Source organism: Pituophis catenifer, unplaced genomic scaffold (genome assembly GCF_029215685.1).
Source record: "Pituophis catenifer annectens isolate HBS135680 unplaced genomic scaffold, rPitCat1.0.hap2 SCAF_2, whole genome shotgun sequence".
Lineage (NCBI taxonomy): Eukaryota > Metazoa > Chordata > Lepidosauria > Squamata > Colubridae > Pituophis > Pituophis catenifer.
In genome coordinates, this window is record NW_027256882.1 from 98,818,012 (window position 1) to 98,833,981 (window position 15,970).

General features: G+C 36.3%; 1 protein-coding gene across 1 annotated transcript in view; it reads left to right on the forward strand.

Annotated features, from left to right (window-relative positions):
- ADAMTS2 (ADAM metallopeptidase with thrombospondin type 1 motif 2) overlaps positions 1 to 15,970 on the forward strand; it is a 282,339-nt gene that overhangs the window by 255,703 nt on the left and 10,666 nt on the right. Inside the window, exons 12-18 of the mRNA XM_070933879.1 lie at positions 2,006 to 2,181; positions 3,166 to 3,299; positions 5,146 to 5,269; positions 7,914 to 7,994; positions 10,208 to 10,371; positions 10,741 to 10,897; positions 12,885 to 13,017. Of these exons, the coding sequence (XP_070789980.1) occupies positions 2,006 to 2,181; positions 3,166 to 3,299; positions 5,146 to 5,269; positions 7,914 to 7,994; positions 10,208 to 10,371; positions 10,741 to 10,897; positions 12,885 to 13,017 (969 nt within the window). The remainder of the gene's footprint in view (positions 1 to 2,005; positions 2,182 to 3,165; positions 3,300 to 5,145; positions 5,270 to 7,913; positions 7,995 to 10,207; positions 10,372 to 10,740; positions 10,898 to 12,884; positions 13,018 to 15,970) is intronic.

A 15,970-nucleotide genomic window follows, 5' to 3' on the forward strand; every position in this document is an offset into this window, starting at 1 on the left:
CCGGTTGTTAATTTTCTAAGCAGTTTGGAGAACCAATTGTTGGAAGAAATCTCCTTTTGTTTTTTTCTACTTTACAGGGCTAGGTAAGGAAGGCAGGTAGGAAACATTCTGGTGTTCTTTCTAGCCTAATCTTTATTGCCCTGCTTACAGATACTGCCTCTCTTGTTAACCCTTATTACATTGTAATAGCTAAGGCGAAGCACCCATCGACGTGAGTGACGTTGAGTTGGCCATGCCCACACAGTCACATGACCACCAAGCCACACCTACCCAGCTGGTCATTAGGGCAGAGAACCGGTTGTTAAATTATTTGAATCCCACCACTGTTTATAAGTATCATGTTTTTGTGTTTATTACTGAAACCAGAGAAGATATAAGAGAAGTTTATTTTTGCCAGACAGCAAATTGAGCATTCAGGGACTTAAAAGAAATCAGTACCACTTCTGGTGCTATTAAATAAAAAAAAAATCATTATTATGTATTCTTCATGTAAAGTAACAAAATCTAAAAATAGCACAAAAGGCAACATGAGAAAATACAGTGGTAAGTTAAAAAGTAATAAGATAAATATTTGATGCATAATCTCTTTAATAAATTACAGCAAGATTTAGGAAGTTCAATTATCCAAGCAATAAATGAAAAATTTGGACTGGGTTCTTAACCTGTCAGACAAATATCATAATCACTTTGAGTGCTGCATTAAAGGTTTCATAGTTAATGTGTGCGTGTGTATTCAGGTGTTTCTTCTATTCTACAAGATGATTATGAATGAAACCCAGCTATTCTTAAGTGAGTCATACTTAATCTCTTTTAACTGCTGAAAACTGCCACGAGTTGGGTTGACTGCAATGGATACACTTAAACTTACATACCACTTCACAGTGCTTTACAGCCCTCTGTAAGTGGTTTGCAGAGTAAGCATATTGCCCCTGACAATCTGGGTCCTCATTTTACTAACCTTGGAAGGATGGAAGACTGAGTCAACCGGCAGCCTGTCAGGATCAAACTCCTGGCTGTGGGCAGAGTCAGCCTGCACTACATACTTAAGAAATAATCTTTTCTTCTTTTTGTTTACTTGATTCCCCACATTCCCACTGAGAAGTCCCTTCTGTCTACTCCCCAAATTTCCAGTGTGTCTTTTAAGGTTATGTAGAGGCTGCAGAAGGGAAAGGATAATCTCCCCTAGCTTTGCTTGCAGGATCTCTTTCTTAAGCATACAATCAACATTGTATCTCACCCACAACTATTTCAGCATAGTGCATGCTCAGGGTTTCATATTTATCCATATATCCCATTAGGTCATATTGTAGATATTGAGACTAAGAATATATTGTAGATATTGAGACTAAGAATGTGCCTTCCTACCTCATACGTGTTCAGATTTTGGAAACCATTGGAAATTAATATTGGAAATGAACAATAAATAAGTACAGGTAGTCCTCGACTTACAATACTTCACTTAGTGACTGTTCAAAGTTATGACTGCACTGAAAAAAGTGACTTACGATGATTTTTCACACTTATGATCATTGCAGCACTCCCATGGTCATGTGATTTACATTCGGATGCTTGACAAGTGATTCACATTTATGACTGTTGCAGTGTCCCATGGTCATGTGATTCCCCTCTTACGACCTTTTGACAAGCAAAGTCAAGGGGGAAACCAGATTCACTTGCTACTAATTCAGCGATTCACTTAACAAATGTGGAAATAAAAATCATCAAATGGGGCAAAACTCACTTAACAAATTTCTCACTTAGCAACATGAATTTTGGGCTCAGTTATGGTCGTACGTTGACGACTACCTATAATAAAGAATCTGTAGCATTCCAGACATTGTTGGACTGCAGTTCTTTAAATTCTTGAACTTTTCTGAGCGGAGTTCCTGGGAATTTAAATCCAATATCTGGTGAGATACCACTTTTCCAGTTCCAATAAAATGCAACAGTCTATTATATTATTGATCTAGAATCATTCATTAGTATTACTTGTTCTTTTCCCTAGCCCTGCTAATGGAGGCCGCACATGTTTTGGGCCAAGCTATGAGTTTCAGCTATGCAATAGTGAAGATTGTCCTGATGGTGATGAAGACTTCAGAGAGGAGCAGTGCAGGCAGTGGGATCCCGTTTTTGAATATCAGAATATGAAGCATCACTGGCTTCCATATGAACATACTGATGGTTCGCACAATTTATCTTTTTCATTTCATCCTTAGCAGAGCAGACCAGGATAACTCTGCCCAGTTTTAAAAACTGGAATGTCCTGTATGCAGAAATACTGCAGTTCATTAGCATTAACCCTCAGATCAGGGATGGACAACTAGGCCCCCTTCACAACCTATGGGCTTCAACTCCCAGAATTCCTAGCCAGCCATGCTGACTTAGGAATTCTGGGAGTTAAAAGCCACAGATTCAGTGGTGGGTTGCCCCCGGTTCAGACCGGTTCGCAAGAACCGATAGTAAAATGGGCAGGAGGCCCCACCCACCGCCCCGGATGTCATCATTGGCGATCTGCGCACACGCAGAAGCTTCTTCCTGTTGCGAACCAGTAGTAAAGGTAAGTAGAACCCACCCCTGCACAGATTGCAAAGGGGCCATAGTTGCCCATCCTTATCTCCTATCATACTGTCAAGTGTTTCTAGTTTCTCTTCAGAGGAGAGCATATTTTCAGACAGATGAGTATGCACTTCATAGTAGGAATTATTTAGGCTGCAGAATCACTCAATTTATCCATTGTACTTTAATTGAATTAAGGTATATGTTATGCATGATTGACTGTAATAGCAAATGAAACATTTTTATAGAATTGTATTTTAAGGGTCGATTCATTAAGATGGTAGAATCGCTTTCTCTCACTTCATGCCATGCAGGGATATTCAATTCCCAAATCTATCCCCAAGATGGTTTTGTGATTCTGCTAACTAGGAACTCTGAAATAGAAGCTACACTGATGAGGATGAAGTGGGGAAACTCATACAATCTACAAATATTCCCTATTAAATATTTGGTTCGAAGTATAATTCCAGTTTCTAGAATATGGCTCTAAATTTCTCTCTTTGGACAAGTTGCTTAAAATTTTTGACCTCACCACAAAACCTCCATTGAATCAACATTTACAAAATTCCATAATAAGAAGATAAATTACCCAAATATTTTCCCTTATAGCTAAAGAAAGATGCCATCTCTACTGCGAGTCCAAGGAGACTAATGATGTGGTGTATATGAAAAGATTGGTACATGATGGAACACGGTGCTCCTATAAGGATTTGCACAGTATCTGTATGCGAGGAGAATGCCTGGTAGGTTATATCTGTTTCAGATATATCTTTTTCCATTTTTCTATCTGTAAGAATAATATTAAAATTACAATGAGCTGTGGCAGTGCAGTGGTTAGAATGCAGTATTGCAGGCTAATTCTGTTGATTGCCAACTGCCAGCAGTTTGGCAGTTCGATACTCGCTGGCTCAGGGTTGACTCAGCCTTCTATCCTTCTGAGGTAAAACGAGGACCCAGATTGTTGGGGAAAATATGCTGACACTGTAAATTGCTTAGAGAGGGCTGTAAAGCACTGTGAAGCGGTATATAAGTCTAAGTGCTATTGCTATAATGGGCTAGTTTTTCCCCTTCCCTGACTAATTTATAAAAAATTCTATAAACTATAGAAATTATATTGAATGATATTTTAAAAGAAATCAGATGTGTAGTACTTTACTGTTTTATTAGAGGTGGCAGAATATTTTTCAAATCATAATATTTACTAATAGTGAACTTAATCCTCGGGAGGGGATTATAATATGTGAAAACAAGTATTTAAAAGGAAAGTATTTGTTGAAGTGCAACAGTTTTTAAAGGGGAAAAAGTCATTATGTGGAGAGAAAATTCTCCAAAGCATCCCAAGAAAAATAACTGTGTTCCACAACTGTAGAATGCTTTAAAAGTTAGAGATTTAAGATGGAAAGAAATTAAGTGATATGGTTAGAGACACATTGATGTGTTGTGACTGTGTTACGTACTTAGCTTAGAATGGCTTTTGAGCACGCTTCTAAATTTGTTTTTGTTAACAAATTGTTAAACAAATTGTTAAATTTGTTTTTATTCAAGGAAATAGTGATTGCTATCTATAAGCACATGCAGTAGATGACCACATAGATCCAGTCAACTAGACAATCCTTAAACTCTTCTTTTAAAACTCTTCTTTTAGTTCCTAGTGCATGTTGGAATAGCAATAGATCTTAGACTTATATACCGCTTCACAGTGCTTTACAGCCCAGTCTAAGCAGTTTACAGAGTCAGCATATTGCCCCCAACAATCTAGGTCCTCATTTGACTGATCTCGGAAGGATGGAAGGCTGAGTCAACCTTGAGTTTGGTAAGATTTGAACTGCCAAATTGCTGGCAGCCGGCAGTCAGCAGAAATAGCCTGCACTACTGCACTCTAACATGGTGGGATGTCATATCCCACCATGGCTCTTATGAAATTATGGAATGTTCCATAAGGACAGTGTTTAGAAAGAATATCTGTTAGTTAATGAATTGTTCATGTCTTTCTAGTGTTACTTTGAGCCACCACATACATGATTTTTATAGCACTTTAGCAATTTCCAAAGTTTTACCTATAACCCCAAAAAAGTGACCCTGATATAGATAAAGATAGCTATTTATTGTTTGTCATGTGATACAGTCATTCTAGATATGCTTGGGTACAATTTTCAGCAATTCTTAACCAAAACCATACCTACCATTCAGTCTTCAAGTTATCTGCTTTAAATAAACCTTGTGTTCAGCTCATTTCCATGATATGTAACTTGAGGACAGACTTACTAAAGTGTGATGTCTTTAAACTGAGAAAGAGAAACATATGGGTTTTTTGGGTGTTATTTTCTAAGGGATTATAGATATGAAACTCTAGCTCTATGATTTTCACTATTTAAAATAGATGTGGGGGAAAAAATCAAATATCTACTTAAACTGAAAAGAGTTCTTCTGTTCTTGAAATAAGGCCCCGTGGGACTGTCAATATATTATTTCAGGAACATACTTATATTTTAGTTCTGAATATCCTGCTTAAATATCTCGATCTTGTTATCATTAAAAAAAAATTCTCTTACAAACAAAATGAATGGATTATTTTTTTCTTGGTTTCAGAAAGTCGGCTGTGACAAAGTAATAGGCTCATCAAAGCAAGAAGATAAATGTGGTGTGTGCGGTGGAGACAACACCCATTGCAAAGTGGTTAAAGGAACATTCTCCAGGGCACCAAAGAAACAAGGTTGTTCTTATTTAAATATAATATACTTGCCCCAGAAAAGTATGTTTTAATTTTAAAAGGAGTTCAAGAATTTCTTTAACAGCATATTTCCTTTGCTGCATCAAATGCTGGTCTTGAACAGGTTCTGATGGAAACATGTTTTCTTAAATAAAATCAATATAAAAAGAAAACCCTAATTTATGTGACTGAGACATGTTGTCATGTGATGATGTCTTGGTCTATTCAAACCATGAAACAGAATTCTATGTTAGTCTACTCAGAAAGAGTCTTTTGAATCTGACTCCAATAAGTGAGTTTAATTTAACGCAGACATTGTCATCTGTATCCCCCATTTCTCAACATCTTTGAGGAGCATCTATCAATTGTCCCACTACCATCTTAAAGTGAACCAAAGAAAAATACATACCCCCCAAACTGGGGGAAATAGATATTTTCAGACCTGCTTATATCTTTGTCCCTTTTCAGGGCTTCTGTCCTTCCATTCTGACCACTGTTGCAACTCTTTAAACAAGGTCTTAAAAGAAAGCAAATCAGCACTGCATTCAGACCACCACTGGCCCCTGCTGAAATATTTGTCTGTCTTAATACCTCATCCTTAAAACCAGAGTGTTGGATACATTCAGACTTTCTGCTTTCTTGGTTGTTCATTCTAAACTAGGTTATTGTCTGACTTGCAAAAATCTTTCCATTTTGCATCATGTCTATTTGTCAGGGAGGGCAAAAAATCTTGTCAAAAAGTTGAGTTCTTCAACTTGGACAACAGCGAAAAGACGGAATTGAACAAATAAGCTGAGATCTATGCATAAAAGGTTCTTTTCTCTAGGAGGAAAAATAGTGGTTTTCTTTCCCTATCCAACCCTGCGTGTTTAGGAATAAAGAGGATAGTGAGCCTTTAAAATACAGTAGATAAAATGACTAAGATTGTGCAGTGATCTTGATTCAAAAAGGAAAAGTTAATTGGGAGCAAACAGGGATGTGTACGCCACAGCTTTTGGTTCCTTGTTGTCTTAAAAGAGTTGCCAACAGATGTGATGTGAACATCAGTGTGCACTCTAAATCACCTTTCCCTTTTGAGTCTGGCTCAAAGGCTCCATCCTGTATTTATAATCATTACTTTTGTTTCCTGCTTTTATTCTTCCAGGAATGCAAGATGATTTCTATGGAGCTACCCCATTTTATTTTTACAAAAGCCTTATGACTAGGTCAGAATGAATTGTATGTTATGCATTGGCACCCTATCTCTCTCTTTATTCTCTTGTTCAGTTTCTCCACATTATCAGTATGCCATGTTTTACAAAGAGGAGAAGGGGAAAACCAGATATCAGAGGAAATAAAGTCATTTTGTTTAATTAATTGAAATTTCTCGATAATAAATATGGAACACCACTTCCACATTCTTTTTATAGCTCTTTTATACTCTTGTGCTGTTAGGCTGCAGAGTAAAAATGACATGGCAACAGGGGTTTAAGGAGGTTAAGGGGATTTAAAGGAGGAGTTCCAGGATGACCAGGGTTCAGAGAACTAAATCTTTTGGTTGAAGGAGCCGCAAATGTTTAGCTACAAATATAGGCTGTTGATATACTGAGTCATGGTGGCACAATAGTTAGAATGTAGTATTGTAGGCTAACTCTGCCCACTGCCAGGAGTTCGATATTGACTGGTTCAAGATTGACTCAGCCTTTCTTTCCATGGTCAGTCAAATGGGGACCCAGATTGTTGGGGGCAATATGCGGACTCTGTAAACTACTCAGAGAGGGCTGTAAAGCACTATGAAGCAGAATATATCTTTAAGTGCTATTGCTGTTGCTACAAATATCTAAAAAAGCAGTCATCTGGAAATGTGCTGAAACTGGCTGTAGGATAAAGACCAGTGGGCTGAAATAAGAGATTCAGGCTGCATATTAGGAATCTCCTGATGGTAAAAGTCATAAAGCAGTGGGCGAGTAGTGGGTTCCCCCATGCTGGAGGTTTTCAGGTGGAGTCTGCATCAAGTTGTCAAGGATGATATAGTTGATTCCAGCACTGAATAACGGAAAGGACTAGGTCAGGGGTGGGCAATTGTCTCAGGAATTCTGGGAGTTGAAGTCCACAGGTTGTAAAAGAGCCACAATTGCCCACTCCTGGACTAGGTTTATCTGTAAAGTCCCTTTTAAATATATTGTACTGATTTTATTCTTGATGTTTTAATTTGAAGAGTATATTACGATTTTAAAATGTTGTAAACTCAGATGAACACACCTGGGTTTGAGAGGAAGCATCTACATTCCTTAGAAAAGAAACAAAAGGTGGCTTAGAACTCACAAGTTAAAATGGGCAAATTTCTTCATGGCTACAGGTTGCTTGGAATATTTGCAGGCAAGACTGAGAGAAATTTCTCAGTGGACAACGTGATGGTGCGAAGATATGTGCACTATATGAAACCAGTCTTAGAGCAAAGATTGCCATGTTTATGCATTTTCTGATAGTAAACTACGCTACCAATCTTTGGCAATTATGGTTTAAGTCAGTTCTGGAGCTGCAAAAATGTTTTTTAAAAGGAGTTAGATGGCATCTACTATATAAAATAAAATACAGCAGATATTCATGATTTTTTTTTCTTTTGCTTATAAAAGTTATTGTTAATAGTTTTGATGCTTTCTTGCAGGATACCTCAAGATGTTTGACATTCCAGCTGGTGCCAGGCATTTACTTATACAAGAATCCGATCCTACTGTTCATAATCTCGGTACGTATCATATTGCATCATAGTCAGCATTTGCTCATGGATATGCTTTTTCTGACTAGCTGAAATACTATTCTGGTTATAAAATATATTTTAATTGAGTCGGGGAACCTTTTTGTAGAACTAAAATAGCACTAATGCAACGATATAGAAGCTGGGCAGAGCAATTTTAATCAGTTTTGAGGTTGAAAACCAAACTAGTAGCAAATATGGATAACTCCATGTTTGCATGTTACATTCATTGCTGGAATTCTCTGAGTTTATTTGGTTTTGCAGTGAAATTGTTTCTATATGTCCCAAACTCATGCTTGGAGAACTCCAAGCATGCAATATTTTACATTGTATTCTCTTAATCAAAGCAACCTACAAATGTATTTGTTTCCAGCCAGATCCTTTTTTGTTGTAGAAGTGGTGGTGAAATAAGTTCTATTGTGTAGAGAGGAATTTAAGAAACAAAATCTCTACACAAATATATAGAAGTTTAAAAATTCACAGATCCTATTTGGATCATAATTTGAACTTTACCGTACTAAATAACTTAGTACATGCTCTTTGAAATAGTATGTCTAACTTTCCTAAAATTTGGCTTTGAAATAATAAATGCCCAGAATCACTTGGAGTCTGGCAGCATACACATTTAATAAATAAATAAACAAATCATATGTCATTTCTACTCAATGTAATTGTGCAATGTATTCTGCAGAGCCCACATTTCCTGTGCATCAGATTTACCAGATGTGTTTTTGCTTACATCTCCAGCATCTATCCTCTTGGTCCTTCTTTCTAGTTCTAAGCCAGCTGCAGCAAGAACGTTCAATCAAGCAAAGTTTCAATAATTATTGAAGCTCTCAATCTTTACAGCTCAGTGGATCAATAAGAAGCATTGTCTTGTAGGCTGTAATTAATTAGAAGCAGATTCATGTCCACTGACCTAGTAACTTTTCTATGAATCATCCAAGCTTTGTTTTAAGAGATATGTTTCGTGAATTGCTGTTCTCTGCAGCTGTCTGCGATTAATAATGTTCATTGCACAGACATATTCCTTACGTTAGGCAAACCATTTCTGAAAAACCATGAGCAAGATAAAAACCTTCTGTTTTTGTAAATCTGATGAACGTATGGGTGCTGACAACACAAATGACTCTTGAAGCAGTTGGGAAAAAGGGCAGTAAATGTACAAGGCTGTCATGTCTGACTATTATTTTGAAAGAGAAAATATTCCTTACGTGTTTTAATGTAGACGTGGGCCAGCAAATTTAGCAGTGACAAGAAGAGAGATATAAAAGCTGTGGCAGAGTTGTATATGAAAAGAGGGAAGATTGTGTAAAATTCTCAAGTTCGAAGAAGCTTGGTACAATGAAATCGCCTTTCATGGAGAAAAGTTTTTTCATATTTAACATACATGGTTTTCGGTCATTGACTCTATTTGAGGATTTCTGTCTGTCAAATTAAACTATTTTCCTTTTTTTTGAAATCAGCCAATAATGAAACCTACAAATTTGCGCCCATACAACTGCAATCAATATATAGCTATGTATTATCCAAGAATAGTAGCCAGTTTGAAACTCATTAAACTACAGTTTGGAGGAGGTGGGAGAATCTGCCATGTCCTTGTTAGGTTCCAAGAAATATAACAAGCCTTAGGTTTCAATAGTACAACAAGCCTTGTACTATTGTCTAAGGTGAATTATAATATAATTCATAGTCTACCACATTTAGAACACATAGTACACTGCCTTGAGAAATTTGACAGTTAGGCAGCCAGATAAAAATAAAGAAATCCTCATTTTTCCAAAACTCTGGGTAGGACATTAGGAACTACCGTTGCTTTTTTCTCAAGGTAGAGAAGAAAGAATGCAAACAATTTCTGACTATAGAAACTTGAATACAGACTTAGAACCAGAGGGTTCTCAGTTTTGTCATAGATAAGAAACAAGGTTTCCCAATTTTTTATTTTGGGGTGAGGGTGGTGGGTAGGAATAACTAGATAGGATATTTTGGTTGCTTTGTAGTAAATTTTATTTTGTTAATACTAAAATGTTTATAGAAATTTTTCTGGTGATATTTTTTGATGAATTCTCCAAGTAAAGTAAATAAAGCAAGAAGTCACTTCTGTGACTTCTAGTTTCTTTGCACGCTGGAAAAAAAATAAAAATGAGAAGGAAGGGGAAGCCACTGGACATCTCTTGACTTCATATTTCTTATTTTGTTTTTAGCGATCAAGAACCGAGAAACAGGGAAATTTATTCTAAATGAAAACAACTATGTGCCAGACTCCAAAACTTTCATCCACATGGGTGCAGAATGGGAATATCGGAATGATGAGGACAGGGAAATGGTCCAAACGATGGGTCCTTTACATCATGGCATCACCATTTTGGTAAGTTCTTCGAAGACGAGGGTGCCATGTGACAGTGAGTCATGCACCCTTTATTTGATATATAGTATCAGTTGATTTTAAGGATGAAAGCCAAATCTAGATTGTGCCTCCCAATTATATATGTTGCCTCTTTCATTCGTGAGAATTCTAGGGATATGGATTTCCCTTTTTTCAGAAAACAAGATTGGGGATCTTGTGGGGGAATGTGGTTGGCAGAGTGGCAGAGGTGAAATGAAGAGCTCATGGACCTGGAACAAGACCAGAGAATCACGGAAGCCTAAATCTTGGTTGAAATCTGGTTTTGAAGAGATTTTAAAAGTGATGTTAAAATGATCTTCCTGAAAAGATATACATTATTTGTCTAACTAGGTAATTCCTCATGGTAATGGGAAGATTTCATTGACATACAAATTTATGATCCATGAAGATTCTTTAAATGTTGATGATAACAATGTCTTGAAAGATCCTGTACCATATGAATGGGCTCTGAAAAAATGGACCCAGTGCTCAAAACCTTGTGGAGGAGGTAAAGAAGCTGATGACTGCATTGACTTTTCTGTCTGTTATGAAAAACTGTGATTCTAATTATGCTTTTAAGTATGCTTGATGGTTTAATTTGGCTCATAGCTGAATTTGAGACAGGAATACATGAAGTTAAAATGACTTAACAGGCTTACCTGTAATTTCTTATCTGTGGTATTGTAATTAATTCATTCAGTGCAGCACATTTGATTTCTCCAAACAATCATCCGTCAAGTCTTTGTGAGATTATCCAAGGTGTAATTATTTATTATGAATCATTAGATATTGACATCTTCAGTTACATTTTAATAGGGAAAAGTTTAGGTCATAAGTAGAAAAATACATTCCATGGGAATTATTTATTGCTGTCTATTACACAAAAACATGCTGCACATCTAGAAAATGGACAGTAGTTTAAAAAGTAAACTGATGAAATAAACAAATGGCAGGAGACAAAATGCTGCGCTGTAAATTTTCACTGGAGAATATACCTTGCATTTCACATCTAGAGTAAACTGAACCAACCAGTAATATGTCAGCTGTTTGTTTTTACACAAACATGCAAAATTGTTCCACATTATCTCATTTCCCAGCTTCCAGAATTCCACCTGCTCTGAAATTTGTAATCCTCCTTGATCATTAGAAGGATATGAACATACATTTCAGTCCTTTGAGGTCATATTGGGAGACTGACCAATGAAATCAAACTTTATGAGAGGGAGGGAGGGAGAGAGACAGAGAGGAGAGGGAGGGAGGGAGGGAGTGGGACTTTCTAAATGTAAATACTACAACGTAAAGAGTCAATAGAGAAGGAAAATGGTTACAGAGTTGTTCAAAGTATGTGGGAAAGGCAGATTTTAAGAGTTTATAAAATATGTAATGCTCCTGACAGACCACAAGATGCCACTGATTTGCTATAAATGAATGTTCTGCCAGGCTATTTAGATTTGGATTAATTATTATAAATCAAAAAATATTCTAAAATGATGCACAGCATGAGGATATGTATAATAGGCAGAAGTACACACAGTTACTTGAATTAAGAAAAATCTTTTAAAAAGGTAATTACTCTAACACGAAAAAATATATTAATGCTAGTGCAAATTCTGGAGTAAACTTATCAACTAGATTTCTCTTGAAACAGTTATTTCCTTTGTCCATTTTGCCTGAACATTACCTCAGGTAAATTCTCACTTTATTAGAAGTTTCCCAAACTCAGCTCATACATCCTTCCTATGTTTCTTTCTCGTGTTCTGCTTTTGTCTTTTTAAGAAGATTCATTTTCTGCTTCTCAGTATTGCCTACACATCTGGGATTTCCAGATGGCTGGATCTTAGTTTTTTTGACTAACTTACAACTAAGTGTAAGAACTGGGGAGGGGAGCATGATCCTATTTTAACCATTTTGTGATTGTCCTGTTTTTTGCAACCTCTATCTGACAGCCCAAGTGTGTTGATTTCTCTGTATAATTGAAACTTGATGTTGTCTGATCTGGAAAACTAAGCAAAGTCAATCCTGGTTTGATGGAAGAGCACCTTTTAGGAAGCACAGGTAGTTGGACTACATTGAGAAGTCAAACTTAAAGGAAGAAGGCAATTACCAAGTGACAGGAATGTACCTGTGTAAATTATCAAGCTTGACTACAATAAGATTTTACTTAACTTTTATATAATCGGAGTCGGTCACCGGGACCAGAGGTTTTGTCTTCTGAGATTTCAGACTTGTGCTGGAGCCCATCTTCAGGGAATTTCTCTCTAGAAAGAAGATGGGCTCCAGCACGAGTCTGAAAGCTCGGAAGACAAAACTTGTGGTCCCAGTGACTGACCCAGATTGGATCCTTCAACAGATACGTGATCCTGGGACATGTATATTTGCCTTCATTCATAAAATAGTGGCCAGAGTATTTTTAGTAGGGGGAAAATGAAAATATTTGAATTATGTAAAAGTTCTTGGAAATGTTGAAGATAAAGTAAGGTTTTCCCCCCCTCAAGGCTACCAGTTTACAAAATATGGTTGCCGGAGGAAGAATGATCTGAAGATGATCCGTCGCAGTTACTGTGAGTCTATCTCAAAGCCCAGGCCCATTCGTAGAATGTGCAATCTCCAGGAATGTTCCCAGCCAATGTAAGTGGGTCTTTCTGAATTTTCACTGCCATTAAATACTTATCTCCTAATGCAACATTGCCTTGCTTCAGATGACTTTGTCTTAATTTTAATGTTCTTCCCTTTCTGATGCTTTCTTTTTTCATCAAAGCTGCTCTGATACATTTATAAAGTTACCACTTTAGGAATTACATACAATGATATAATGATATAATATGAAATTATGAAATTAGCAATATTAAGAGACTTAAGTTTAAAAATCACATACATTGAGGATGCCCCCCAATTGCAAAATGAATTTTGAAGAAGATAAACTTTTTTTAAGAAAAACAACTTAGTAAATATAATAGAATAAGTCATTATTGAACATGTGTAAGTGCCTGAATTTTTGAAGGGGAAGCAGATAGAATTTATATAAATTGATTTTCAGTTCTTTAAAAAGGCCATTATTGAAAAATATTCCATTTGCTAATCCTAATCTAAACAGCAATAAAAACTGTAGTGTAACTTTTAGAAATTTTGGGTTGTTGAAAAATTGTGGAAAATGAGGATTTTCTGCTTACAAAACATTTATATGTAAGCAGTGGTGGGATTCAAGTAATTTAACAACCGATTCTCTGCCCTAATGATTTCTTCCAACAATCAGTTTGCCAAACTACTCAGAAAGTTAACTACCAGTTCTCCTGAAGTGGTGCGAACTGGCTGAATCCCACCACTGGATGTAAGCATTTATGGTATTTTTCACTTAAATACTTACTTCTGGTAATTTTAAACAGATATTTACACTCCATGATTTGGATTAGCAGACATTGTAAAGATAGAGGTTATGCCTTTGTTCCTAGTTTAACTAGAGATTAACAATTTAAAAAATGTAAATGGGATTAACACTTTTTGGATTGAGAATCTCATACATGTCTGCAAGAAAACAAGCAAGCTCAGAAAGCACCAAGGATCCTTGATCTCATACATGCTCATTCTTGATAAATCAGGATTTTGGTTATTTAGCATCATATCTGAACTAAATTAGTTGATGTGTCTATAATAATGTCCCAATGCTATGCATTCCATTACCACTTAGCTCACATCATTGGATGTTAGCAGAAGCAGACCTTCCGTGTAGTAAAACAAACATTTGTTTGTTTATTCCTTCCTAAAAGGAAGGAATACCATAGAGCAAGCTTTATGTATGCACATTAATTTGAAAATTCTAAAATCATAGATGACTTGGGAATAGTGTCCTCTCTATAATTTGTTTGCCTTCACATTCCATAGTTCACTGTGTCCTAACTAAAAACTGAAATGGACATTTAGGTATTTCTTGGAAAGAGCAACTATTTAGTTCTGCCCTGATTTTAAAGAGGAGTTTCTCTATGGAGGTTGTTTCTATTTCACTTACTGTAGATCAGAGGGTATCACTGCCTGAGCAAACTGTCCTCTGATGCTATTTGTGAAGCATCTTGAGCAATTCACTGCTGGGAAATGGAACTGGTATTAGATGGAATATTGCAAAAGAGAAGAGTTCAGAGTTTTGCAACGCTTACGTTTTTAATATTTATATGATTATCATACACTCTATGGTTATCACAGATGCAGAAATAGTTAAACATTGTTCCCGAGAAAAATGGCTCTATTGCTTTGAAATATTTACAATGGAACAACAAACCATGACGGCTTTCATTCTCTTTAGTATGGTACTATTGAATTGTTGGCAAAGTAGCAAATTTATTTCTAAGAATTATGCTGCTTCTGTGCCAGCTTTTGCTAACAACACTTGTTTTAATAGTGACTCTCCCTGCTGGTTTTCATGTTGATTGTTTAGAGTATTACGAATAGATGATCTTATTTGTCAGAAAAACTAGAAGGAAATTTTGTTCTCTTAAGTCTGGCATCTGGCATCTACATTAGGATAGTTCAATAGCAGAATTATTTTAGGTGTTATATTTTTTAGAATTATGTAAAGTCCAGCTCTGATTTCTAAGTACAGGTTGTCCTCAACTTATAACCGCAATTCAACCCAAAATTTCTGCTGCTAAGCAAGGCAATTTTTAAGTAAATTTTGCCCCATTTTATGACCTTTCTTGCTATAGTTGATAGTGAGTCACTGCAGTTGTTAATTTAATAACACGATTGGTAAGCGAATCTGGCTTCCGCATTAACTTTGCTTGATGGAAGGTCGCAAAAGGTGATCTCATGACTCTGGGACTCTGAAACCATCATAAATATGAGTCAGTCACAAAGCATCTGAATTTTGATCACATGACCATGGGGATGCTGAAGTGGCCAAAAGTGTGAAAAATGATTGTAAATCACTTTTTTCACTGCTTTTGTAACTTTGAACAAATGAATGGTTGTAAGTTAAGGACTACTTACATTATATATTGGTATTTTAGATATTTATAAATTTGTCAAGTTTATTCATTCTTCTCCTTTAACTGAAATCTTTAGTTTTCTCTTTGTCCTATTATTTTTAAAAAAAAATCAGAGAAAGCATTTTTTCCAAGGGAAGAATTCTTTATAATTAATTCCAAAATCTTATTTCAAACTTAATTGAACCCTTAGTACATTTGTAGCTTTCTAAAATTGAAGCGTTAACTAATCTTCTGCTGTTTATCTTAAGATCTTAAGCTTGTAGCTAAAACTTTCTTTTGTTAAAGCAGGGGTGTCAAACTCGTGTCATCATGAAGTCGTCACGTGACATATCATGACTTTCCCTCCCTTCACTAAACTGGGCATGGGTGTGTCCAGCGCATGATGCATCCAGCCTGCGGGCACGAGTTTTATACCCCTGTGTTAAAGCATTGAAGACAAACTTACTTGATGCTTTCAAACTTGCTGATCCAAAGATTTCTAATAGCTGATAAGTAGTTAACAAGCAATTCCTTCTGTGACTTAGTATCTCCTTTCCATGGGGCCAACTGTAGTTTGAGCAAGATGACTATTCCCTCATCTCTCACGACTCAGAACCTGCTGGAGA